General features: G+C 37.3%; 1 protein-coding gene across 2 annotated transcripts; it reads left to right on the top strand.

The window, feature by feature from the left end:
* The first annotated feature begins 1,498 nt into the window (after positions 1-1,498).
* rab38a (RAB38a, member RAS oncogene family) lies at positions 1,499-26,018 on the top strand. Of its 2 annotated transcripts, XR_012391089.1 has the most exons (4): positions 1,499-1,735; positions 11,698-11,978; positions 22,620-23,374; positions 24,481-26,018. XR_012391089.1 is itself a non-coding variant. In XM_073924096.1 (3 exons), exons 1-3 carry the CDS (start codon positions 1,534-1,536, stop codon positions 22,770-22,772), a joined length of 636 nt encoding a protein of 211 aa, XP_073780197.1. In that variant the 5' UTR covers positions 1,499-1,533; the 3' UTR covers positions 22,773-26,018. The 2 variants fall into 2 exon arrangements, 1 of the variants encoding a protein (XP_073780197.1); XM_073924096.1 differs by having other exon boundaries at positions 22,620-26,018.
* Positions 26,019-26,916: the final 898 nt, after the last annotated feature.

The raw sequence follows: 26,916 nt of genomic DNA, 5'->3' as shown, positions 1-26,916 counted from the left end.
GTAGGGAAAGTACTTGAAAAAATTGACCTGAAAACATTTGATTGATTATTGGTTCTGAATGTCGATTTCGATTAATTTTCGATTGATTTGCAGCCCTGATTTGGTAGTGTTTTAACTGCAGTAAACTATCTTTACCCCCTTACAACTTATGTTTGCACCATGATTGAGGTAAAGTTGGTTTTAGACTTTCTCCTTTCTCCAATTATATTATATGTACTTTTCGGTTAATTTGCCAGCCCTATCTTGGTATTTTTGAAGTGTTTTAACTGCAGTAAACTATCTTTTACCCACTTACAACTTGTGTTTGCCCCATGATTGAGGTAAAGTTGGTTTTATACTCACACATTCAGACTTTTTCCAATAATATAATGTCAGAAAAGTATTTTTTGCAAATTGTAAATCGGGAAATCATATTAGCAGCCAAGAACTATCAAAGTACAACACTGTTCAGTCAATTAAATAGTGCTAATGTTGAGTTAAAGTCATTTACATGCGATTTCAGAACCAATATTTAAAGTAGCACAGGTGAACAATATATAAAGACTTTGACACACGTTTTCACAGTTTGAAATTGAGCGAATGTGTGAAAATATTTTACATTTAATTTCTAAATTAAATAACCTAAAATTAAAGCCTCGATTAATTGAACGTTTTAACTGGATGTTGATTAATGAGCGATTATTTTATTTATTGCCCTCATATATTCTACTGATAAGTTTTGTACAGTACATTTGCTCACATATTACAAGAGATTTTTGAATGAAGGGTGCATTACCTGATTATAAAATACTCGACTCCACATGCGGTAAAGAAAGTACTTAAAAAAATTGTCGATTTCGATTACTTTTCGATTGATTTGCCAGCCCTGATTTGGTAGTGTTTAAACTGCAGTAAACTATCTTAACCCCCTTACAACTTATGTGTCCCCTATGATTGAGGTAAAGTTGGACTTTCTCCTTTCTCCAATTATATGTCAGAAATGTATTTTTTGCTAATTCAAAATATAGGGAAATCATATTATCAGCCAGTGACTATCAAAGTACAACACTGTTCAGTCAATTAAATAGTGCTAATGTTGTTTGTAATGTTCAAAAATGAATGAATGTGCAAATGTAAAACCAACTTTACCTCAGTCAAATGTTGTGCCTTTTATTTCTGAGGGTGAACACTGCAAATCAGCTATAATTTGGTCAGGAAATCTTGTCAGTTATTGTGGGCGCTACCAACACCTTACCTCATCATGGAAACCTGGGAGAAACAGAGTTTATAGGCCTATAGAAACTTAGCTGTTCTATAGGCCTATTTTGGTATATTTCTTTAGGTGTTTAACTGCAGTAAACTACATTTCCCCCTGTACAACTCATGTTTGCACCATGCTGATGAAGTTTCTCCGTCTCCTCCCGTCTCTCTGGTCTCATGCTCGACTGGCGAGTCACAAGTTGTGCTTTTTCCCTCCGCGGGGCGTTTCTGTTTCTCCCAGAGTCTCTCCCAGCGGATCACACGCGTCCATGTTCGCCTCTGTCTCACACAGCCATGCAGAACCATCACCTGAAGGAACATCTCTATAAAATCCTGGTGATCGGGGACCTGGGAGTGGGGAAAACCAGCATTATCAAGCGCTACGTGCACCAGAACTTCTCACCAAACTACCGTGCCACCATCGGCGTGGATTTCGCGCTCAAAGTTCTGAATCTCGACCAGGAGACCGTTAGGCTGCAGCTCTGGGACATCGCAGGTAATATTATTTAATTTAATTAATTATTTATTTATTTTAATTGATATAGACCTGTGTATATATGTTTACGTGGTCCAGTTTGACGTCTAAAGTTTATTTGAATAGTTTGATAACGTCCTACATACGGATTTATTTCAACATATATACGTTACTCCTGTTTTGTAAAGTGATTAGTGATTTGTTATAGGCCTCAGTCTTTTTTTTTTTTTCTTGTCCTAAAGTTGTGAATAACACTTTTACACACACAAAAACGCATTTTTAAACCTTACATTGGGTCAAAATTTATAATTAACATTGGGTTTAACATTTAATTAAAACAATTAACGAATTTTAACCAAACTTTGCCATAATATGCCACAAACAAGCATTTATTTTTATTTTAAAATATGTGTAATATTTTCTTTACATGTTTATGAACATGTTTGGCATAATTAATAATCACACTTTTAATTGTTGAAATAAAATTTACGAAATTATAATATGCAAACCATTCTGTATTGTTCTAGTTCTACTATTAGTTTATTCAAATCGACACATCCGAAGGCCATTTTACAACATTTTCCCTCTCCCATGAGAGCTGATCGTGCAAGTTTAATTATATTGTTTGTTTGTTTTGTCGGAGTTTCTCCTTAATATCTTTCCTCACGCGCGCTCTAAAGTCTCTCTTGAATAACGTTGCTCACGCGCGCGGGCGCGCTCTCCCTGCGCGGTCATGTGTTCTTTGCTCATGTGAGGGAGATTTTCACCTAAAAAAGAAGGAAAACAGGAACTTCATTGTAAATAGGAGATGAAATGTAGAGGGAAATCAGAAAGGAGCATGATTTGCCTATGTAAAGTTGTTCTTGGGAGAACGAAAAGTTAGTTCTTGAGTGAATTGTGCTTTCACTTGACACAAATATAATAATATAGAAAATCCTGGACCACAAAATCAGGCATAATGGTCAGTTTTTTGACACTGAGATTTATACATGATCTCAAAGATGATTTATTATTATTAATATTATTATTTTTAATTTTTGGCAAAGATGCAATTATTTGATAACCGGGAGGGTTAAAAATATCTAAATACTGACAATTTAGCCTATAAATATAAAACCAACTTTACCTCAATCTTTATCCCTCACATAAAACATACCTTAGAATGTTGTGATCGACCAATCAGAATCAAGAATTCCAGAGACAATTCCAACAATTAAATCAAAGTTACTTATGTGTGTTTTTGAGGTAATTTGACATAATTAAAATCGACGTTTTATAAATGTACACAAAATATTTATCACCCAGGACCACAAAAGTAGTCATAATGGTATTTTTATTCAGCTAAATTTAAAGTTATGCATAATCTACTGTATAAGATAAATAAATAAACTTTTCATTGATGTGTGGTTTGTTAGAATTGACAGTTTGTATGAGGTACAACAATTTTTTAACATCTACAATTTGATGGTTTTAAATAAAGTCTAAATATTTTAGAAAATTTAGCCTTATATGTAAATAAAAAAAAAACTAAGCATTAATAAAGGCGTTAGGCTATATTTACAGTAAAATCATGACCAAAATTAGTTTGTGATGTAAAAAAAATGCAGTGTTCCACACAATTATTTCATGTTCTCCCAACACAAATCTATTAAGATAACGTAACTAATTATATAATCAACATAAAACAATGACGTTTTCCCAAAAAAATCTTCCTAATTGTGTTGTTTCAGCTTTTTTTAATTAAGTAGTTTAAACAAGTAACAAAATAAATATGTTTTTGATTAGATTTTGAGACTAGATCTTCTATTAAATAGCTTGTAGTCAATAATAATAATAATAATAAAATGACTCATAATAGGTACTCAGTGATCATCATCTTGTGTGTTTCTGTCTGGATGGTGGTGAAGGTTGTTTCCCCACACCATATCTATGGGAATGACCCGTGGCGTCAGGTGGGGCGACGCTTTCCCTCGCCCTCGCTCAGCTCAGTCACTCTGACCATGGCGAATCCCTGCCCGAGGTTCTCTCACTCTTTAGTGAAGTTCAGTGGTGATGCTTCAATTGGTGGGTGATTGTAGGCTGGGGTCCTGATCAGCAGCTCATGGGTGTTGTGCTGAGAGCCAGTTTACCTCACTTACTGTGGTATAAACATTTGACATTTTGACACAAGGTACAACAGTTTAAACAATTTGATGGTTTCAAAATAATCCCAATATTTTATAAATATTAGCTTTATACTTGATTAAATTAAGTTGTAAGCACTGATAAAAACATTCGGCTATATTTATAGTAAATTCATGACCAGATGCATATGCACATTACATTGTTGAATTTTGTTGTTAGGATATGTAAACATGCTTTAAAGGTCATTCCATTAGGGCTGCCTAATATATCGAAAAAGTATCATTGCGATAATAGTATAGCCCATATATACAATATCCATACACTCACCGAGCACTTTATGTACACCTTACTAGTATCATGTTGGACCCTCTTATGCCTTCAGAACTGCCTTCGAGGCGTGGATTCAACAAGATACTGGAAATATTCCTCAGAGACTTTGCTCTATATTGACTTTATAGCATCACGCAGTTGCTGCAGATTTGTTGGCTGCACATCCATGATGCGAATCTCCCGTTCCACCACATCCCGAAGGTGCTCTATTGGATTGAGTTCTGGTGACTGTGGAGGACATTTGAGTACAGACCTAGAGATGTTTGTGCGTGAAAATCCCAGTAGATCAGCAGTTTCTGAAATACTCAGACCAGCCCGTCTGGCACCAACAACCATGCCACGTTCAAAGTCAATTAAATCCCCTGTCTTCCCCATTCTGATGCTCTGTTTGAACTGCAGCAGATCCTCTTGACCATGTCCAAATGCATGAAGTTGCTGCCATGTGATTGGCTGATTGGAAACTTGCGTTCATGATCAGTTGGACAGGTGTACCTAATAAAGTGGCCGGTGAGTGTAGGATTTCAGTCATTCATGGTGAAGATTTATTTTTAAATATTTTTATTGTGTTTCCAGGTTTAATTAGCTCAGAAAATGTGATTGTTTATTTTAGTTTGGTCATTACATACAGTTGAAGTCAGAATTATTAGCCCCCTTTTGATTTTTGTTTTCTTTTTTAAATATTTCCCAAATGATGTTTAACAGAGCAATGACATTTTTACAGTATGTCTGATAATATTTTTTCTTCTGAAGAAAGTCTTATTTGTTTTATTTCGGCTAGAATAAAAGTAGTTATTAATTTTTTTTAAAACATTTTTGGGACAAAATTATTAGCCCCTTTAAGCTAATTCTTTTTTGGATAGTCTACAGAACAAACCATCATCATACAATAATTTGACTAATTACCCTAACCTGCCTAGTGCACCTTATTACCCTAGTTAAGCTTTTAAATGTCACTTTAAGCTGTATAGAAGTGTCTTGAAAAATTTCAAGTAAAATATTATTTACTGTCATCATGACAAAGACAAAATACATCTGTTATTAGAAATAAGTTTTTAAAACTATTATGCTTAGAAATGTGCCGAAACAATCTTCCCTCTATTAAACAGAAATTGGGGAAAAAAATAAACAGGGTCGCTAATAATACAGGGGGCTAATAATTCTGACTTCAACTGTACATATGTTTTTTTAAATTGCTGATTACATAGCATTTTTTTACTATACAGTAGCTATATCACAAGAAATATCATTATTGCAACACTCAACAACATTATCGCATATTTTCCCAGTATCATGCCGCTGTACATCCCATCATATCAAAAAGTACATTTCCCCCCCCAACTATTTATTTCTCAGCTGTTGGAGACATTTATATGTAGTATTTTCCATTGCAGGACTGCATTTCTGCTCTCTTTCTCACTGTTCGCTGCTCCAGTAACTTCTGACACTAATCCTGAGCATTGAGTCGTGGCCCAGATCAGAGCTTTAAGTTCATTGGCGTGAGGCTGGAGCTCACTGGAGTTGATCAATATGAGCCGCTGGAATGTGCTTTTCCTCATTAAAGATATGCAGGCTTTAGCTCCAACACTTGCAAATATGTACAAGATTCTCAGAGTGAGATCACGTGGATCAGGGCGAACGGACTAGTAAGAGTTGAGGTTATATTTACAAAACAACAGTCTAACTGAGGGAGTAGATAGTAGTTTGTCCACACCAAAACATTTTCGTTCAAAAAAATACATCTTTCTCTCTCCATTACCGCCTTCCATCCACACTGAGACAGTGTTTTAGCAGACGAACATGTTTCTTCATGCTGTCCGAAGTGGATACATTTGAAAACAGAGGCCTTTGAAAACAATAACAATCAGGTGACCAGGGGTCCGTTTTTCGTACCTTGCTTAAATGATCTAAGATGATTTGGCAGATCCTGGATCTGTTTATCTTGATAACTGATCTCTCGCTAATTTGGTTCTTCAAACAAGTTCGCGAATCAGATTAGAATGTCTGGATAAACTGATCTGAGATCGCTGCGTGTGTTGTGAAGGACAGATCTATCCATCCTCGAAATCATGATCAGCAATGCAACGATTGGCTGACGGCACAGCAGAGTAATGACATCATCTGATTAATATTCAATTATCCATGTGAGCAAAATTACATCAAATTAGCATTAAACCGTTTGTTAAATATGACAGTCAATAACCTTCCACATTTGTTGTGAGCTGCAGGCTTTACACTTTCATGTGTCAAGAGTTCCTCATGTATTTCAATGCAAATCTAGTTGTACATTTAGAAAAGATTTTCTTTCTTATAGTAGCCTTTTTTTAATCGGTGTAAAGAATAACTGGTTGTTTACAAAAGCATTTTCATATTGGTAAAGGCATCTGCAACTTTTGTGAAGCATCAAATCACCGGCGTATTAACTATCAAAACATGTTTATGACTGCATGAATGTATTATTGCTTTAAAAAAAGTGACATATCGTGCATTTCTATTGTACACAATTTGTACTAAAGCGATCTAAAAAGTTCATATCAATAAGGTTTCTCTTTGCACCAGATGGCAGTCTTTGTACTTTCATTTCGAGGGTGCAGATTGCAAAAGTTTTATTAATATGTATAACTTTATTTATTTTATTAATAACTATAACTTTATACATATAGTTAAAAATACTTACTATTTTCTCAAGTGTATATAACTACTACTGTAAGAAAATATCAGAATTCGGAACATACTTTCTGTATTATCTTTGCTTGAACTGAGCCGATCTAATCCTGTTTATATGAATTGAACCTGGTCCCGATCAGGTTTGACCTAGCAGAACTGTTGCTATGACAACAACTCTCGGATCAGCTTTGAAGAACGAAACGATCCTGGATCTTGTCAAATCGTCAATATCCAAATCCAGCTAACTGAGTAATCCACGTACGAAGAACTGACCCCAGAATAGCCAGTGTCTAAGGACAATGTTATTTTGATGTCTAATAACAACATCAAATTACGTTGATATTTGGGGTCCGTTCTTCGTACCTCGCTTAAATGATCTAAGATGATTTGGCAGATCCTGGATCTTTTAATCTTGATAACTGATCTCTCGCTAATTTGGTTCTTCAAACAAGTTCGCGAATCAGATTAGAATGTCTGGATAAACTGATCTGAGATCGCTGCGTGTGTTGTGAAGGACAGATCTATCGATCCTCGAAATCATGATCAGCAATGCAACGATTGGCCGACGGCACAGCAGAGTAATGACATCATCTGATTAATATTCAATTATCCATGTGAGCAAAATTACATCAAATTAGCAGTAAACGGTTTGTTTAATATGACACGCAAGAACTTTCCACATTTGTTGTGAGCTGCAGCTTTACACTTTCATTTGTCAAGACAAGAGTATTCATCATGCATTTCAATGCAAATCAATGTATTTAGTTCCACATTTAGAAAAGATTTTCTTTATAATAGTATCCGTTTTTTAATCGGTGTAAAGAATAACTGGTTGTTTACAAAAGCATTTTTATATTGGTAAAGGCGTCTGCAACTTTTGTGAAGCATCAATCACTGGCATATTAACTGTCAAAACATGTTTATGAATGCATAAATGTATTATTGCTTTAAAAAAAAGTCACATATTGTGCATTTCTATTATACACAATTTGTACTAAGCGATCGAAAAAGTTCATATCAATAAGTTTTCTCTTTGCACCACCAGGTGGCAGTCTTTGTTCATTTCGAGGGTGCAGATTGCATACGTTTTATTAATATGTATAACTTTATTTACTTTATTAATGACTTTAACTTTATATATATAGTTAAAAAATATGTACCATTTTCCCAAGTGTATATAACTACTACTGTAAGAAAATATCAGAATTCGGAACATACTTACTGTATTATCTTTGCTTGAACTGAGCCGATCTAATCCTGTTCATATAAATTGAACCTGCTCCCGATCAGGTTTGACCTAGCAGAACTGTTGCCATGACAACAACTCTCGGATCAGCTTTGAAGAACGAAACGATCCTGTATCTTGTCAAATCGTCAATAACCAAATCCAGCTAACGGAGTAATCCACGTACGAAGAACGGACCCTTGGTTGATTTTAGGTTGTGTTGGAAAGTGGCCAAAATCCAACATCTTATAAACGTCATAGTGGTAACGTCCACACAACGTCAAGGTGTAACATGATTAGATGTTGATTTCAGGCTGGACAATGGACATTGACGTCGGTCCGACCAGCCTGATCTCGAGGAAACGTAAGTATTTTACGATTTGTCAGTTTATTGGCTAATTCAGTTCAGTCATACAAAAATGTACGATTTTAAAAAGGAGGCGTGGCACCCAACCCCACCCCTAACCCCAACCATCATTGGGTGATGAGGAAATCGTACTAAATTGTACAAATTGGATCATACGAATTCATACGAATTAGCCACTAAATCAAAAAGTTACAAATTGCCGTGAGATTGCGTTGGTCTGACGTTGGGTTCTGGCGTCAACCTGATTTTCATTTTTCAAACCAAATCCAATGTCCTCATGACGTTGGGGTTCGTTAGGGTACAACGTCAATATGATGTCATGTTGACGTCCTGTGCTTTCAGGGCAGTCAAGCCTAAAATGACTCGTAGAGCGTTCTCATACTATGTACATTTGCCTTAAAGTGGGCCGAAGCAAGCTTGTCCCCCCTCCTGTCTCCCACACTCACATCACATTCGGACCTGAGCACGCTTACATCATCAATGATGCGCTGTTCAGTTTAACAGGAAGAGAAGCGCTCTCGCTCAGCACAGTAGAGATTTCTTTAGTTATATCGTTTTAGTCGTTTGGGATGCGGTGACACACAGTCAAATATTTCACCAGCATGCCTGAGCCCAAGTGAACCGCGCTCTGGCACACTTCTTTCAACCAGGCCAGGGCCAGCCAACTGAACCACGCCTGAGCCCGATTCAGAGCACTCACACTTCTCAAATGATCTGGGAAAAGGGCCTGGGTTTGGTTCGAATAGCATAGTGTGTGTGCCCATAGTCCTGGCAAATTCTGACTTAGTTACTTTTATTCAACCAGCAAGTTTGGGTTTTTTTTTTTACCAGAAATGACACAGGCTTCTCCCAAAATATAATAAAACAGTATACGATAGACATCATTGTGAAAAAAAAAGAAAAAAAATATATATATATTCATTTCTTGTCAGCTTAGTCCCTTTATTAATCCGGGGTCGCCACAGCGGAATGAACCGCCAACTTATCCAGCAAGTTTTTACACAGCGGATGCCCTTCCAGCCACAACCCATCTCTGGGGAAAAAAAAAAAAAAAAAAAAAATATATATATATATATATATATATATATATATATATATATATATATATATATATATATATATATTTATATATATATTTTATTTATTTATTTATCTATCTATATATATATATATATATATATATATATATATATATATATATATATATATTTTTTTTATGCTTAAAAATCTAATTTTAAATCTAATTTTGCCATGGGTATGAATAATTTTGGGCTTATATGTGTGTGTGTGTGTGTGTGTGTGTTTGTGTTTTTTATGTGTACATGAATATACAGTATACACAAAGTTATGTAAGCAGAACTCTTATTTTGTATTTCCTTTGCTTAGTCTCTTATTTATCAGGCATCGCCACAGCGGAATGAACCACCAACTTATCCAGCATATGTTTTTTACACAGTGGATGCCCTTCCAGCCGCAATCCATCACTGGGAAACACCCATACACACTCATTCACACACATACACTGCGGACAATGTAGCTTACCCAATTCACCTATAGTGCATGTGCTTGAACTTGTGGGGGAAACTGGAGCACCCGGAGGAAACCCACGCGAATGCAGGGAGAACATGCAAACTCCACTTAGAAATGCCAACTGACCCAGCCGAGGATCGAACCAGTGTCATTCTTGCCGTGAGGCCACAGTGCTAACCACTGAGCCACAGTGTCGTCCCTCTTTTTTTTTTTGTTTTATTTTAATTCAATTCTATATATTTACTGTTTTACTTAGGCTAAATCAAGCTGGTATTTTATTTGAAAGAGTTTTAAACTGTTGATGTTCATAAAAATTAATATATAAAAACCAACAACAATCTATTATACGCTTTGCATTCCTTTGCCCTGACCATATCGAAATTCAACACAACCGTGACTTAAAAACCCAAATATGGTAATTTTGTTTTACGACCTATTTACCCACATCAGAGAGCGCCTTCAAAAGAAGCTTCTTTCAAACAGCAGAAACATGTCTGTGTAAACAGAACCTACATTTTAAAAATTTGTAAATTACTATAGTAATTAATAGTCAATATTGTAGTGTTGGGGCAACATGGTGGCTCGTGCAAGAAGCAAGCAAGAAGGCCGCTGGTTCAAGTCTCCGTGTTGGCGTGGGTTTCCTCTGGCTGCTCGGGTATCCCCCCACAGTCTCCCCACACTTTGCCAGAGTTTTCGAGCGCCGAAAATGGAGCATTTTGGAAACGCTGGAGAGGCTGTTTTCATTCTGAAACGCTCTCAGTGTGGATGGGGGAAAACGGAGGCGGGGCTGCTGAAATTCGCTAGCTGATTGGGGCTTTTGTTTCATTACGTATCCTTCCCTTATTCATCAAGCCCCTTTCACATGACTATAACACATGGCTTAAATGCTACCGGAAGACGGCAGACTAGCATTCACTGTAAACAACAACATGGGCACAGAAATGGGAGTGTTGTTTGCACTATTGTCTGTTTTAGGCGCCATTGTGCAGTTATTCATTTGTTATGTTTAGTAACAACTCGACCTCGTCGTCTGTCCACAAAAATACCTCTTTTGCTTTCTTTGCCATCGCGTTTATTGTTCAACCGGCGTTTGTTGACTAACAATAACCAAATGCATAGCGAGACACATGCTTTCCTGTTTATACTAGAACGCACATGCCCAGAGTGCACGAATGGTCACGTGATATACGTTCTTGGTGGCGTAGTGTGGACGGAGATATGTTCAGAGACGCTAGTGTGGACCCGGATTGTTTTTGATCTAAAACGCTGTTTTAAAACTAAAATGCGCTAGTTTAAATGGGGCCTGAGTGTGTATGAATGTTTCCCAATACAGGGTTGCAGCTGGATGGGCATCCGCTATGTAAAACATATGCTGGATAAGCTGGAGGTTCATTCCACTGTGGTGACCCCTGATGAATAAAGGGACTAAGCTGAAGGAAAATGAATGAATATACAGCATAATACACTTTACTATAATGAAGTTCAAAAACACTCTAGTATTCACTATAAACTATTATATTATTACTTTTATGCACAAATGACCAAACAGAGGACAAACAAGCGTTTTACAATCTATATTAATGCAGATGGACTCTCTCTCAGTCACCCGAGGCTCCATCTGAAAATAAACCCCTCATTGTTTTCTCAGCGGTCATAGATTTGCCTGTGATCACCATAAAGTGTCAGCACATGTGTGTGTTCCTTTCATAAACCGTCCTGCATCTCTCATGTGCTTCATTTCAGGTCAGGAGCGTTTCGGGAACATGACGCGGGTCTATTACAGAGAAGCAATGGGAGCCTTCATTGTTTTTGACGTCACGCGGCCGTCGACGTTTGAGGCGGTGACGAAGTGGAAGGAGGATTTGGATGCAAAGCTGAGTTTATCCAACGGCAAACAAGTGGCGGCGGTGCTGCTGGCCAACAAATGTGATCAGGGCCGAGACGTGCTCACCAACAACGGCATCAAGATGGAGCAGTTCTGCCAGGAGAACGGCTTCGTGGGATGGTTCGAAACTTCAGCCAAGGTATATAATGAGCTTATTTATGGAAAGCAGATGGTGATCAAATTAATTTAGGAGGATACTAAATCAGACCCAAACTTTTTTTTTATGAAGGGCCAAAAAGCCAAATGTGATTGAGGGTGGGGGGCCGAAGGTAAATATACAACATAGGCTCATTCTGAAAACAACGGCCTATATAGGTTTCTGGAGATTGCAAATTATGTAGCCAGAAGTACGTATGGCTGCATTTTGTCATTAAAACGAACGCTACAGAGCGGTATGATGTCGTTCCATTTCGTGCTTACCCGCCGACCGCTTAACGCAGGGGTGTCCAAACTCGGTCCTGGAGGGCCGGTATCCTGCAGATTTTAGCTACAACTTGCTTAAACACCCCTGCAAGGATGTTTCTATAAAGCCTAGTAAGAGCTTTAATAGCCAGCCCAGGTATGTCTAATTGGGGTTGGAACAAAACTTTGCAGGACACCGGCCCTCCAGGACCGAGTTTGGACACCCCTGGCTTAACGTATGGATGGCTTTTCCACTGTAACCAGTTTGTCCAGTTAGCTCGCCATGTATGTTGGCTGTGACGGCAGCATTCGAGTCTGATGAAGAACGGTTCTAGAAAGCGGGTAAGAGAAAAACAGAAATAAAATAAATGCAAAAATAACAAAGTGAGAATTTGGTAAAATCTGAAAACATGGTAAAAATCAGACGAGCGGGTGCAGCCATTTGAATCTTTTTGGCTCGAGACTTCCGGTCTCATTCACTTCCATTTATTTATATACGTTAAAAACAGCTCGTTTTGCTGTTTGATGTTGCAAACTGATTTTCTTATTCCATTATTCTACTTGGTCTCTATAGTCATGCAAGCACTTGTTTGTAGAGCAAGTAGTTTGACCATTTTTTGACGTTTATTATTCCAAGTCATTTCTCTTATAGGCAACTGAATCAGAAGTTCTAAAACAATCGCAAAAACGAGCGCACTTCTGCATTTTAGAATAATGTCAACACTCTGTATATGCACAAATATTCACGTTTGTGATTTCCTGAATTTTTTTGGTTATAAGTTAAGTCTCTTGTTGTCACAAAGACTGCATTTGTTTGACCACATTGTTTTGTATTATTGTTACGACCCCAAAATGTCTAGGGTTGAAGTCGAACATAAAAGTTAAAGAAAAATAAATAAACAGTTAGCAGGTTTATGATTTAAATGACCTTAACGGTTCTTTTATTGTGAGAAGGTGGAAAAGGTTTGTATTTACAATAAACCATAGATATATACACTAGATATCGCATAGGGACCCTGAGCATGCGTCAATAGCGCCGCCACATTGGTACAGTGCTCCCAGGACAAATGTCATTCAACCGCACTGGTCAAGACAGTGTTATTACGGTAAGATTCGGGACTTTAGCGCTGTGTACGAGTGTAGTAACGAGCAAACAAAGAAAACAAAGCACAAAGGCAGAACATTTCATAGGTAATATTAAGTTTTTTTCTGTTTTTGTATGTTCTGAACTTTTGTGCTAATCAGGTAACGTTATTGATGATAACAGTCACTTACTGCATTCACCATACGGCAAAGCAGCTTCAACTCGCACTAAACACTCGGCTTATGCTAGTTTTGTTGAATAAAATCAGCAAACAATGCAAAAGAAATATGACAACGAGATGCTGCACTGCCAGAAACTTATTGTCGGCTAACGTTAGTGAAAGAGTCATTCGGGGGATTCAATCACAAATGAATCGCTCCCTCCGTCAGTATGAGAAGTGAAAGCAGGAGAGGAGCTGTGTTTCAGGACATGATTAGATCAAATTTAACAGGGAGGCTAAATAGTACATTTCTGTACACACAAACACAAGCTTTTTGTCAGGAATGCCCGTGCGGTCACTGATTCATTAATGTAGAAAAGTGATGTAAAATTATAATTTTCGTAATTAAAAAAAAAAATTACATACTAACATCCAGGAAAACTCCCGATCACAGATATATGTGTATATGTGTATATCTCTGGCTTTGGATGGCCACAGTCCTCCACTATACCTTGGTCCCGCATTCATTTCAAAGGAGCGCTACCCTGTAGCAAGATGGCGACGCTATTGACGCATTCCGTCCAATAGACAACAATAGGCCAGGCGACATCTAGTGTATATATCTATGACAATAAACAAATAAATGAGCGCAAACAAAAAGACAAAAAGCTTCAGGGCTGAGCAAGGCCAAAATAATAAAACATTAACTAACTCCACCCCGAAGGTAACTTACCTACTGAATCAAAAAGAAATGAAGGAAATAAATTACAAACACTACCCTTACTCCTTAACTAAAGCAAAAACAGGAGGAAATCAGTGTCAAAGTAAATGGCACTCAGCCCCTACGGCGCTCAGCTCACAGCTTTATCAAACAGGGTATTTGACAGTCACAAAAATGGAGGGGAGAGGAAAAAGGTGGAGAACACCTTAATGTTCACAATTTATAAACAACCAGAAAAAGCACTATGACATGTTTTAAACAAGAACGGCACATTCTTTGAAAAGCTCTCCGTCTCTCCCTCCAGCGATCTGACTCCGTCGGTTCCTTTTCAAAAGATGCTGCGTTCTCCCAGCACCAACCACAGCGCACGCATACAGCACGTCCCATAGATATATACATTAGATGTCGCCTGGCCTATTGTTGTCTATTGTACGGAATGCGTCAATAGCGCCGCCATCTTGCTACAGGGTAGCGCTCCTTTGAAATGAATGCGGGACCAAGGTATAGTGGAGGACTGTGGCCATCCAAAGGCAGAGATATACACATATACACATATATCTATGATCGGGAGTTTTCCTGGATGTTAGTTTGTAATTTTTTTTTCTAATTACGAAAATTATAATTTTACATCACTTTTCTACATTGATGGATCAGTGAGCGCACAGGCATTCCTGACAAAAAGCTTGTGTTTGTGTGTACAGAAATGTACTATCCACTCTCCCTGTTAAATTTGATCTAATCATGTCCTGAAACACAGCTCCTCTCCTGCTTTCACTTCTCATACTGACGGAGGGAGCGATTCGTTTGTGAATGAATCCCCGGAACGACTCTTTCACTAACGTTAGCCGACAATAATACAAGTTTCTGGCAGCGCAGCATCTCGTTGTCATATTTCTTTTGCATTGTTTGCTGATTTTATTCAACAAAACTAGCATAAGCCGAGTGTTTAGTGCGAGTTGAAGCTGCTTTGCCGTATGGTGAATGCAGTAAGTGACTGTCATCATCAATAACGTTACCTGATTAGCACAAAAGTTCAGAACATACAAAAACAGAAAAAAACTTAATATTACCTATGAAATGTTCTGCCTTTGTGCTTTGTTTTCTTTGTTTGCTCGTTACTACACCCGTAGACAGCGCTAAAGTCCCGCATCTTCATGTAATAACACTGTCTTGACTAGTGCGGTTGAATGACATTTGTCCTGGGAGCACTGTACCAATGTGGCGGCGCTATTGGCGCATGCTCAGGGTCCGTATGCGATATCTATATATCTATGAGCACGTCCAATTAGGACGGGGCAACCTGGAAACAGCAACGGGACAGGACGAGAGAGAGAAAGAGAGAGAGACACACACAGCGGCACAGAAACAACCCAATACGCTCTTGCCTAACATTATTATAACTTTAAACTGTTCCTTAGTTTAGTCTTGAAAATGTGCTGTTTCTTATATCTGAATTTTGATTCAGTTTTCAGTGCCACATTGTCCTTCAAAAACCCCTCTAATATGCTGATAGATTAATTATTTTGAAAACATTTCATTCTTTACACCATCATTCAGGATTCTTTGATGAAAACTTATTTCAAGCTGAAATCTTTTGTAACACTCTAAATGTGCTTTTGATCAAATGAATGCAGCCTTGCTGAATAAAAGTATTTGAGAAATCTCTGAACTGCTCGCACATGAGCTGAAAAGCTGTTAAATTTCACCTTGTTATCCTCCACGGTAGAAAAGAAGTCTCTGAATGACAGAAGGGCGAGTAAATGATGACAGAATTTTAATTTTTTGGATGAACGACTATTTTTGAAGGACACTAAATGCTGTCTGACCTTGTGGGCAGTTTTACAGACTGTCAGTTTTGTTGTGAAACAGGTGCGAGAGAAGTGTGATTGTGTCTTTGTGTGTGCTGGTTTTGGCGGTTTATGAGGACACAAATGCAACATAGGCTCATTGTGAAAACGTAGCCCTGTATATATTTCTGGAGGTCGCAAATTATGTAGCCAGAAGTACGTGTGGCAGCATTTCATCTTTAATATGAACGATACGTGGCAGTATGACGGCGTTCTGTGCTTTCGCTTTGTTTAGGCACGAAAACACTTTGAAATAAGTATAAAATCGGCGGGATTCCCTTTCCTTTTCATTAAAGGTGCCATCTTCCCTTCATATGTAATCCTCAGAACAGTCATATAGCAGTGCGTGACTGTCAGCTGACGCGCTCCATAGGGATAAACAGACGCTGTTTCCTAAACGGATTCTGGCAACGCGGAGCGAAAGTTTGGCTTTTGGGTGCGTGTTTAAAGGTTCAGGACACCCTGGAGAACTTTTTTTTTTATTTTAACAGATTTGTGTGTGTTGAGCATCAGTTAAGACAATGTTAGCACCTGTCAGCTTTAATTGTGGGGAAAACTGGATAATTTTGAGCTTTTGTCAGCTAATTTCAGCTTCCGGGTTTAAAATGATTTTTGGGGCGGGATCAAAATCGGCGACGTAGCGCAGTACTGCAAGTGCAATGATGACGCGTCGGTTTCTCATTATTATTCATAGCGGAGTTTTCTTATCCTATGAGAAGAGCCGGCTGCTTAATTATTCATGAGAGCACGTGCATTCCGAAGGCAGACCTGCCAGTTTCAAGCAAGCTGTGAGACACAGACCAACGGGACGCAGTAGCTGTTCATGAAGGCTCGTATGTGTTTGTTTCCATGATCCACGGGGTTTGTTGCATGTTTTTTCCCCGCGATCTTGTCAGGGCCGATCATACAGCAAAGCTGTGTGTGTGCTGCAAGCATTTTTGTCGGGAGAGCAGCACGCGAATTAGAGAATGGCGGACGTTGGCTTTTATCAGGATTCGTTCACATTCAGACACATCATCGGCTGCTGTGTTTGCCTAAATCCTCTATATTACCAGCAGGGCTAATGGTTAAAATAGACAGGTCAGGAGACCTGCTGCACTGAGTCTGCATTTAGATCTATAATAGACCCGGGGATCGAGGGAGAATCCACATTTATATTGTTTACATGAACACACTTATCTTTATAATGATATCAATTGTGGTTATGTGTATATGATATTACAAATAACAAATGTAGCAGGGCATTAAATTACTGTTTATTTCTTTGCATTTTAACTTTGTAAACTATAAACTCATGCGTCTCCTCACGGTTTGTGTCTCATTTTGTGAGCTAACTGTCAACAACAGTTATTCGCTCCCCTTCTCCCCTGCTGGCCACGCCCACTCCTGCCCTATGCTCGCGGAGCTCCACGCCCATTAATCATGCATCTTTTGAAAAAATTCTGAAGTAGACTTTAACAGAAAGTGGGGGGTGTCATGGCCCTTTAAACACATATACACATAATTAATAATAATAATAATATCTAAAGATGTCGACCTTGGTGTTTTTATTTCGTCTTAAATGAGCATAAACCGTTAGGAAAGCAGTAGAATACTTTCATTATAACGTTAGATGTGTGCATTTTCAAAGCGACACCTGTTATTTAATGTGATCAAACGAAAAATCTAAAATAATAAGTCATTCATTAGTCGCTCTTTAATCAGAAAGTGTAGGTTATACAGTGAAGAAACAGCTAATGAGATTTGATAACTTGATACTATTTCATTTTAATAGCTATTAATTTTAATAAGCTGAACTGTTTGCTAATGTATTTGCTGCTAATGTTCACTTTTTTTTATTATTTTGTAAATAATAATAATAAAACATATTACTGACCATTTAACTGTTTATTTACAATGAAACAGCTCTAAATGAACATATTTATTAATTTGGGTATTTTTTAAAGGGGGGTGGGGGGTCTTATTATGGTGGGCATATGCCTTATTTTCACATCCCAATGTTGACAGGTTTGTTGTTTATGCATTGCATTATGGGAGCTTTTCCAACAACTTTTAACCTTGTGACTTTTATAAACATTTTAATAGTTTAAAGTGATATGTTGGCTGTTTCTCAATTTCAAAACCGGACATGCATTCTTGTAAAGACCAGTCTTGCCAGGTCAACTCAGGAGTCCGCGAGAACAGACTACGCGTCCTGTGAGAAATGAGATGCCGCGTTCTTCCTGATGGTCACATGACCTTCACACATTTTTAGTGGAAAATGATTTAAACATTACAGCATTCATACAACCATTTATTGTTTTTCCCCTTTTCACAATATATACTCTGCATAAAGACTTTACAAATGTATGTAGCACAATATAAATAAAATACAAATTTTAATACGAATTTCAGCAAATAAACACTCTTAATGTGTTTATGCCTCTGTAAAGATTTTCATGGTAATGTTTACATTTATTTAGGGAAGCTCCTGAGAAGTTACATCTCTGAACTTTAATAATAAATCTATATAAAATGCTGCGCTTCCCACCTCCAGTTGCAATGACTTCTGAGACCTCTAGAGCGAGTTCGGTGCTTAAGTCTGCATCCATGCGTCCTTGATATTAAGAACACATCCGGGAAGTTTCACGTGTCCTCCGTTCTTGTGGTCTTGAGTACTGGAACTGAACTGCCAGTTGATGATAATGTAACACGAGGACGCAAGATCGCTGAAGTATGCATATTGAAAAACAGCTATATAACGCTACAAAAACCTTGCAATTAACTGCCAGAACTGGTATTTTACAGACTAAAATGTCAATAAAAGGCACTTTGTTAAACTGTAGAGTTGAGTTTCCAACATCAAAAGTCGACAGAGCAGAGATCAACATCCCATAATGCCATTCTCAACCGTGAATAAACAGAAAACAAGATTTTAAAACATTTTTCACCGCGTAGGCCATTTATTAAGGTTTTTTTTTCTGTATAAAATACATTTGGCCCATAGAGAGTCCTCATAAACCACCAAAACCAACGTGTGTGTGTGTGTGTGTGTGTGTGTGTGTGTGTGTGTGTGTGTGTGTGTGTGTGTGTGTGTGTGTAAAGTGACACTTTCTGCTGACTCACAGTCCTTCATCTACAGTCTGTCATGAATATTCAAGAGCTCATTAATGCAGTCACAGCCAAAAAGAGGTGTGTGAACGCTGACAGGAAACATTCTCTCTCTTTTTCTCTCTCTCTCTCCCTCTCTCTCTTTCAATTAAATACAATTCACTTTAATGGCATGGCATACTGTAAATGGTACATACAGCCAAAGTGTACATACTATAGCAGGGAAAAATCTATATAAAAAATAGTTGTAAGACTTTCCAGTGTGCGACACTATTGTTTATAATATGTTTATTGTTAGGGATAGATGTTATTATGTTTCAGAGAATTTGAAGAACAAATATAGGTATTTATATTTGAATTGTACGTTTAAATGCAGGCACATTTGTGTTGTATTTTCATGAATATTATAGTTCTGATAGATTATGGAGATGTGTATTACCGTTTCTAGCAGATAGGTTGTGTCTGTATAAATTAAGAGGCAAGTTTCATTTTCATTCTCTTTCAGTCAGTTATTGTTCGGGGCCGGTACGCTTGCCGGTTTATAACCTAGCTAGCTGCTAGTTAGTTACTTTTTTTATTTTTTTATTGAATCATAACACAATTACAATAAGGCAAAATTTGAATAACAACTATTATCTACATTTATAGAACAGAGCACAAATAATAAAGTCAATAACATAGTAAGTCAAAAGGGAAAAAAGTTACTTAAACCAGAGAAAAGACACAAAAAAAAAAGAAAAAAAGAAAAAAAACATTTACATCGGGTCTTCTATTAATTTAAAATTTTTCAATAGACTAAACAGTCTTCTTCCACCTTTTGATTTTATCAGCTTTAAAGATTTACAGTATAGCCAAAACTCCTTTTGGAAAACTAAAAACAGTGGTTTGGTTTTAAGGCACTTGCATTTATGAATATAAAATTTTCCCAAAATTAAAATATTGTACAATACAAATTGAATATTAACATCTTTCCCTAATAAACCAAATAAAATATCATTTTTAGAAAATTGGGAGGACAATTTGAGAGAAATCTTCAACCATTCGAATAAATCAGACCAAAAGGTTCTGCTATATAAACATTCAAAAAATAAATGTGCAATCGATTTAATGTCAATCTCACAGAATGTACAGTTGTTGTGATCAAAGTTAAATCTATGTCTAAGAAACTCTGAAGATGGGTAAATATCATTAAAAATTTTAAAATGTACTTCTTTAGCTTTGGGAGGTATTGGGAAGGAAAGAGACATTGTTCTTAATTCGGTAATAGAGCTCTTGGAAAAAAGAAAAGAGATATTATTTCTATTAGCTTGTATTGGAAATTTATCTTGGGTTAATATCGATCTTATTATTTTATTGGGTATTTCACTCCGAACAAAATCTTGTCCATTTATCAACAAATAAGGCAGATGAAGTGTGTAATTTATATTGGAAACCACATTACTAACCATCGTTAGAAATGCCTTCGGAATAGATTTTAATACCCTAGTGTATTGCTTGTGATCACATTCAAAGTTATATTTTTCACAAAAATTTCTATGACTGAGAACAGGGCCGGAGTGGGACTCCTTTTCAGCCCTGGAGTTTCAAGCCTTGGACCGGCCCATCTCAGTTCACGACGGACTATTAAAATAAGGTCATTTTCAATTCAGTTTCTTAGGACACTTTCACGTCATTTTTCAAGAAAACAGCTGCTTTAGAACTTCAAATTTCCAACAACCCTAACAGTATCATATGTCTTAACAATAAAAAATGAAAAAAAAAAAAAAAAAATCTTTCAGATGAGGTTCAAACACGGGTCGGCCGTGTCATATTTTAACGTGCTGACCACTGGACCACAGTGGCGCTGTTGATATTATGTGGCTGGAATAAAAAACAAATATGGCACTATGACCTGCAAGACTTTTATTGATGGCTTAATCTTTTTCTCTCCTTTTTAAATTTCTGATCAAGTTATGTCAGATTTATTAATGTAGTGAATCATCTGATTTTCATTGAGCAGGTGTATTATTAATCAAAATTAATTATTCGAATTCACTAAGGTGCCGCTGTTTAGAGTCGAATGATGATAGTTACATCATTAATAATTTGCAGGCTGCATTTTGTTTACGAGGCTGCGAGAAAAAAAAAATAAAAAGAGCGGAGCTGCGGCAAAATAATGAATAAAAAGAGTGAGGCTATGGTCAAATAAATAAATAAATGAAAAAAGTGCAACTGCTGAGAGTGCAAGCAGCTAGGGACACCGGCCCTCGTGGCCAAAAAACGGACCGGCCCACCGGGAATTCTCCCGGTTCTCCCGATTAGCCAATCCGGGCCTGACTGAGAACCTCACCTTCTTTGTCTAATAGATGGACAACCGACCAAATACCTCTCTCCCACCAGTCTTCATAAAAAAAAAGATTTGTTTCTAAATAAAATGTACCTATTGTTCCAAATTGGTGAATTATGTGGGGGAAAAATTATGTTCTTAAATTAATTGCCAATATAACAGAACCTGTTTATGAAATTCTGATCATTTAAGAGGGAGTTTTTGTATTGAAAAATCACACCGTAATAATAGATCTATTCCACCTACTGCTAGTTAGTTACTAACAACTGTTATTAAACGAGGAAGGACGTCCAAGTTTGACAGACAAGTGTAAAGTCAGTACAGCTGTCTACCTTGTGGATGAACATTGTTTATGTGTACGCAATAAAAGTTCGGCAGTGGCTGGAGTTGTATCCATCGTACTTGCCCTGAAACCCTTCCAGTGGGGAGTTTATTGAGGTAAAGTGGGTAACCTGATAAAAAACTGGACAGTAGTAGTAATAACAAAATTGATTAAAATAATACGATCATGGCCTCCCAATCATCCCCTTCCACCGAATTGGCTCTATCACTGTCTCTCCTCTCCACTAATAGCTGGTGTGTGGTGAGCGCACTGGCGCCGTTGTCCTGTGGCAGCCGTCGCATCATCCAAGTGGATGCTGCACACTGGTGGTGGTGTGGAGAGACCCCCCTCATGATTGTGAAGCGCTTTGGGTGTATGGCCATACACAATAAATGCGCTATATAAATACACACATTACATTACATATTAATAATAATAATATATAATAAAATAGAAAGGAATATATACAGGATTTACACAAAACAATAAATACATCCAGTTGAAGTCAAAATTATGGGCCCTCCTAATAATGACGTGCATATATTATGACATACAGTCAATAATTATGAGTAAATAAAATTTATATTAGCAAAAAAAGTAATAATAATTAAGACATTTTTAAAAATATATCAATAATAATAAAATAAATACAAACAAATAAATCTTTTTCTCTCTTTGGTCTCTGTATGAGACTTGTTTTTATTTTCATTTGAAATGCATATGGTCTTATACAACTTGAAATTAATTTTTTATAGTTGTATTGGGTTGGTTTTAATATGTTGAAGTCTTGTAAAATTAAATTCCCTCTCTCTCCCTCTCTCTCCCCAGGAGAATATTAATATAGATGAAGCCGCACACTGTCTGGTGAAGCACATTATAGCTAATGAGAACGATCTGCTGCAGTCTGAGGTGGCAGACACTATTTCACCGCAGCAGGAGTCCAGTCGTGGAGGAACCTGCTCGGCCTGTTTCAGGTCCTGAAGACGCTCCGTTTCTCCATCCAGACTCACGCTCGTCTCTTCATCACGCTTCCTCATCTGAATGGTGCTGCTGAGTCTCTGGTTTATACAGTACGTGTGTGTCAGAGACAGGCTGGTCGGTCTTCTTCCATGGTTGCAGACTTATCCAACATTGTGCAGATGTTTTAAGAGACGGCGGTGAAAACACAACTTCACGCAGAACTTGCCGAATAATCAGGATGCAAAAAAAAAAAAGCCCCAAAGACCACTTATGCATTATTACCGTCCATTCAGTGAGCGCCTGTGGTTTTATTTTTATTACCTGATTCAGAATTCGGCTGAATGTACAAAATGTAACGGCAAATTAAAAACATTTCTTTTCGGCTCTAGCGGCTCATGAATTATGCATGCAGGCTTTAGAAATATTCATGAATTTAAATAGAGCACAACTGTTTCACTTCATTTTCTCCTCCATAAGGATTTTTTTACATTATACAGTGCATCCGGATAGTATTCATGGCGCTTCAGTTTTTCCACACGTTTTTATGTTACAGCCTTATTCCAAAATGGATTAAATTAATTTATTTCCTCAACATTCTACACTCAGTACCCCATAATGACAATGTGAAAAGAGTTTTTTTAATTGTTGCAAATTTATTGAAAATAAAAAAGCTTAAAAATCAGATGTACATCAGTGTTCACAGCCTTTGCTCAATACTTTGTTGATGCACCTTTGGCAGCGATTACAGCCTCAAGTCTTTTTGAATATGATGCCGCGAGCTTGGCGCACCTGTCTTTGGGAATTTTGGCCCATTCCTCTTTGCAGTACCTCTCAAGCTCTATCAGGTTGGATGGGAAGCTTCGGTGTACAGCCATTTTCAGATCTCTCCAGAGATGTTTAATAGGGTTTAGGTCTGGGCTCTGGCTGGGCCACTCAAGGACATTCACTGAGTTGTGAATCTATCCTGACTAGTCTGAAAAACATCCCCACGGCATGATGCTGCCACCACCATGCTTCACTGTAGGGATGCTATTAGTGTGGTGATGAGCGGTGCCGGGTTTTCTTCAAAGGTAACTCCTGGCATTCACTCCAAAGGGTTCAATTTTAGTCTCATCAGACCAGAGAATTTAGTTTCTTATGGTCTGAGAGTCCTTCAGATGCCTTTTGGTAAATTCCAGGCGGGGAGTGTCTTCCGTCTGGCCACTTTACCATACAGGCCTGATTGGTGGATTGCTGCACAGATGGTTGTCCTTCTAAGGTTCTCCTCTCTCCACAGAAGAATGCTGGAGCTCAGATAGTGACCATTGGGTTATTGACCACCTCCCTGACTAAGGCCCTTCTCCCCAATCACACAGCTTAGATGGCCGGCCAGCTCTAGGAAGAGTCCTGGTGGTTCCAAACATCTTCCACTTTCGGATGATGGAGGCCACTGTGCTCATTGGAGCTTTCAGAGCAGCAGAAATGTTTCTGTAAGCTTCCCCAGCCTTGTGCCTCGAGACAATCCTGTCTCGGAGGTCTACAGACAATTCCTTTGTCTTCATGCTTGGTTTGTGCTTTGACATGCACTGTCAACCATGGGACCTTATATAGACAGGTGTATGCCTTTTCAAATCATGTCCAATCAACTGAATTGACCACAGGTGAACTCCAATGAAGCTGCTGAAACATCTCAAGAATGATCAGCGGAAACAGAATGTAGCTGAGCTCAACTTAGAGCTTCACGTCAAAGGCTGTGAATACTGATGTACATGTGAATTTTCAGGTTTTTTATTTTTCATAAATTTGCAACAATTAAAAAAACTCCTTTTTCACATTGTCATTATGGGGTATTGAGTGTAGAATGTTAAGGAAATAAATGTATTTAATCCATTTTGTAATAAGGAATAACATAAAAAACGTGAAAAAAGTGAAGCGCTATCAACACTCTGCGTATGCACTGTACGCTGATAAATATGTCGCTAGCTGTATTTTAAAAAGGATATTCACCCAAAAATGAATATTCTTGTATAATTCTTGTCATGACCTCTCTGGACAGAAATTTTAAATATGGACCAAACCCTGGCTTTTTAAAATGTCTAATCATCTTGTTTAATCCCGCCATACGACAGAATTTCACATGCTCAAACTCTAGTGTGACCCCAGCATTAGCCACTGAATTAAAAAAGTATGAATTGGGGGGAGATATACCAGTGGGATATCCCATGTTGGAATTCTCCTCAATGCTGGAGTGTTTAATGAATTAATAAAATGCTTTAACAAAGGCTTTGATAAAAAAAAATCCATATGGAAAAAAAATGAATGAGGAAAAAACACACTGAAATAAATGATTCATTGGATTTAAGGTAAAAGGTTGCAAACTATTTACAGTTGAAGTCAGAATTATTAGCCCCCTTCGAATTTTTTTCTTCTTTTTAAAATATTTCCCAAATGATGTTTAACAGAGCAAGGACATTTTCACAGTGTGTCTGATAATATTTTTTTTTTATTTGGAGTAAGTCTTTTTTGTTTTATTTCGGCTAGAATAAAAGCAGTTTTAATTTTTTTAAACACCATTTTAAGGTCAAAATTATTAGCCCCTTAAAGCAATATTTTTTCTCGATAACCTACAGAACAAACCATCATTATACAATAACTTGCCTAATTACCCTAACCTGCCTAGTTAACCTAATTAACCTAGTTAAGCCTTTAAATGTCACTTTAAGCTGTATAGAAGTGTCTTGAAGAATATCTAGTCTAATGGTATTTACTGTCATCATGGCAAAGATAAAATAAATCAGTTATTAGAGATGAGTTATTAAACTATTATGTTTAGAAATGTGTTGAAAAAAAACCCTCTCCGTTAAACAGAAATTGGGGAAATAATAAACAAGCGGTCTAATAATTAAGGGGGGCTAATAATTCTGACTTCAACTGTATATGGGCTGAATTTAATCAAACAAATTAAATTTAGGGGATTTGTTTGTTTAAATTCAGCTCATATTAATTGTTTGCAACCACTTACCTTAAATCCAATGAATCCTTTTTTTAAGTAAAAACAAGTGGACGGTAATAATGCACTTAACACAGTCTTCAAAAGCGTTCTCATTTGGGATGTTCGTCATTTGTTACATTAAATAACATTGTTTTTATTTATCAAATGTGTCAGTTCTACATTTATACATATATTTAACAGAGTATATAAGATGATGTCCTGTAAATACCTCTGTACTCAACCAGTATACAGAGTTCAGATACTGCATTAATAAACATAATCTTTAGTAAAGTGTGCTTGCGTTTCCTCTGTGCTTGTGTTTCTCTCTGCTGATGGGGTTTTGAATGTTTACGTTCGACTAAACGCTGTAATATTGTCTGCTAGACAGTTATTGGTCAGTATTGTATTATTATGTTTGTAATAATTGTGCAATTAAGCTGGAGGAAGCAGAATCCTCTTGAGATGCTTTACACAAACATGAGAGAGAGACTATTATTCTGTTGCTGGTTTTACTTATTTTTATATAATCAAACTCTTTAGATAGTCATTGTGTCTTATTCCTTGGTTGGATGAACAGAAGTTGCATTTAGTGTATTCGCGTTCTTGTTTATTTTAAAGTGCAGGTGTTGAAAAAGCGTAGCTAAAATGACAGAATCAGCAGTCAAAAACATTAAGAGTTGCATGTGAAATTTACAAGTTTGTAGGTTTTAACATTAATCAACTGGTTATGCAAATTTGTCAGGCATAGGAAATTTTTTTTTTTATCACAGCAAGAAGGTCACTGGTTCGAGTCCCGGCTGGGTCAGATAGCAATTCTGTGTGGAGTTTGCATATTCTCCCCATGTTGGCGTGCGCTTCCTCCGGGTGTTCCGGTTTCCCCCAAAGACATGCGCTATAGGGGAATTGAATAAGCTAAATTGTTCGTAGTGTATGTGTGTGAATGAGAGTGTATGGGTGTTTCCCACTACTGGGTTGCAGCTGGAAGGGCATCTGCTGTATAAAACATATGCTTAATAAGTTGGCGGTTCATTCCGCTGTGTCGACTCCGGATTAATAAAGGGAATAAGCCGAAAAATAAAATGAATGAATGCATGATTAGCAGTTTGACATGAGTGAACGTGAAAAGATTTTGCCATGTTTTATGATGGTGTTTTAAATATACAATTATGTTAATACAAATATTAAACATTGTCT

This window comes from Danio rerio, chromosome 15 (assembly GCF_049306965.1).
Source record: "Danio rerio strain Tuebingen ecotype United States chromosome 15, GRCz12tu, whole genome shotgun sequence".
Lineage (NCBI taxonomy): Eukaryota > Metazoa > Chordata > Actinopteri > Cypriniformes > Danionidae > Danio > Danio rerio.
Note: the sequence above shows the minus strand (reverse complement) of the source record. Positions and strands in the feature narration are given on the sequence as shown.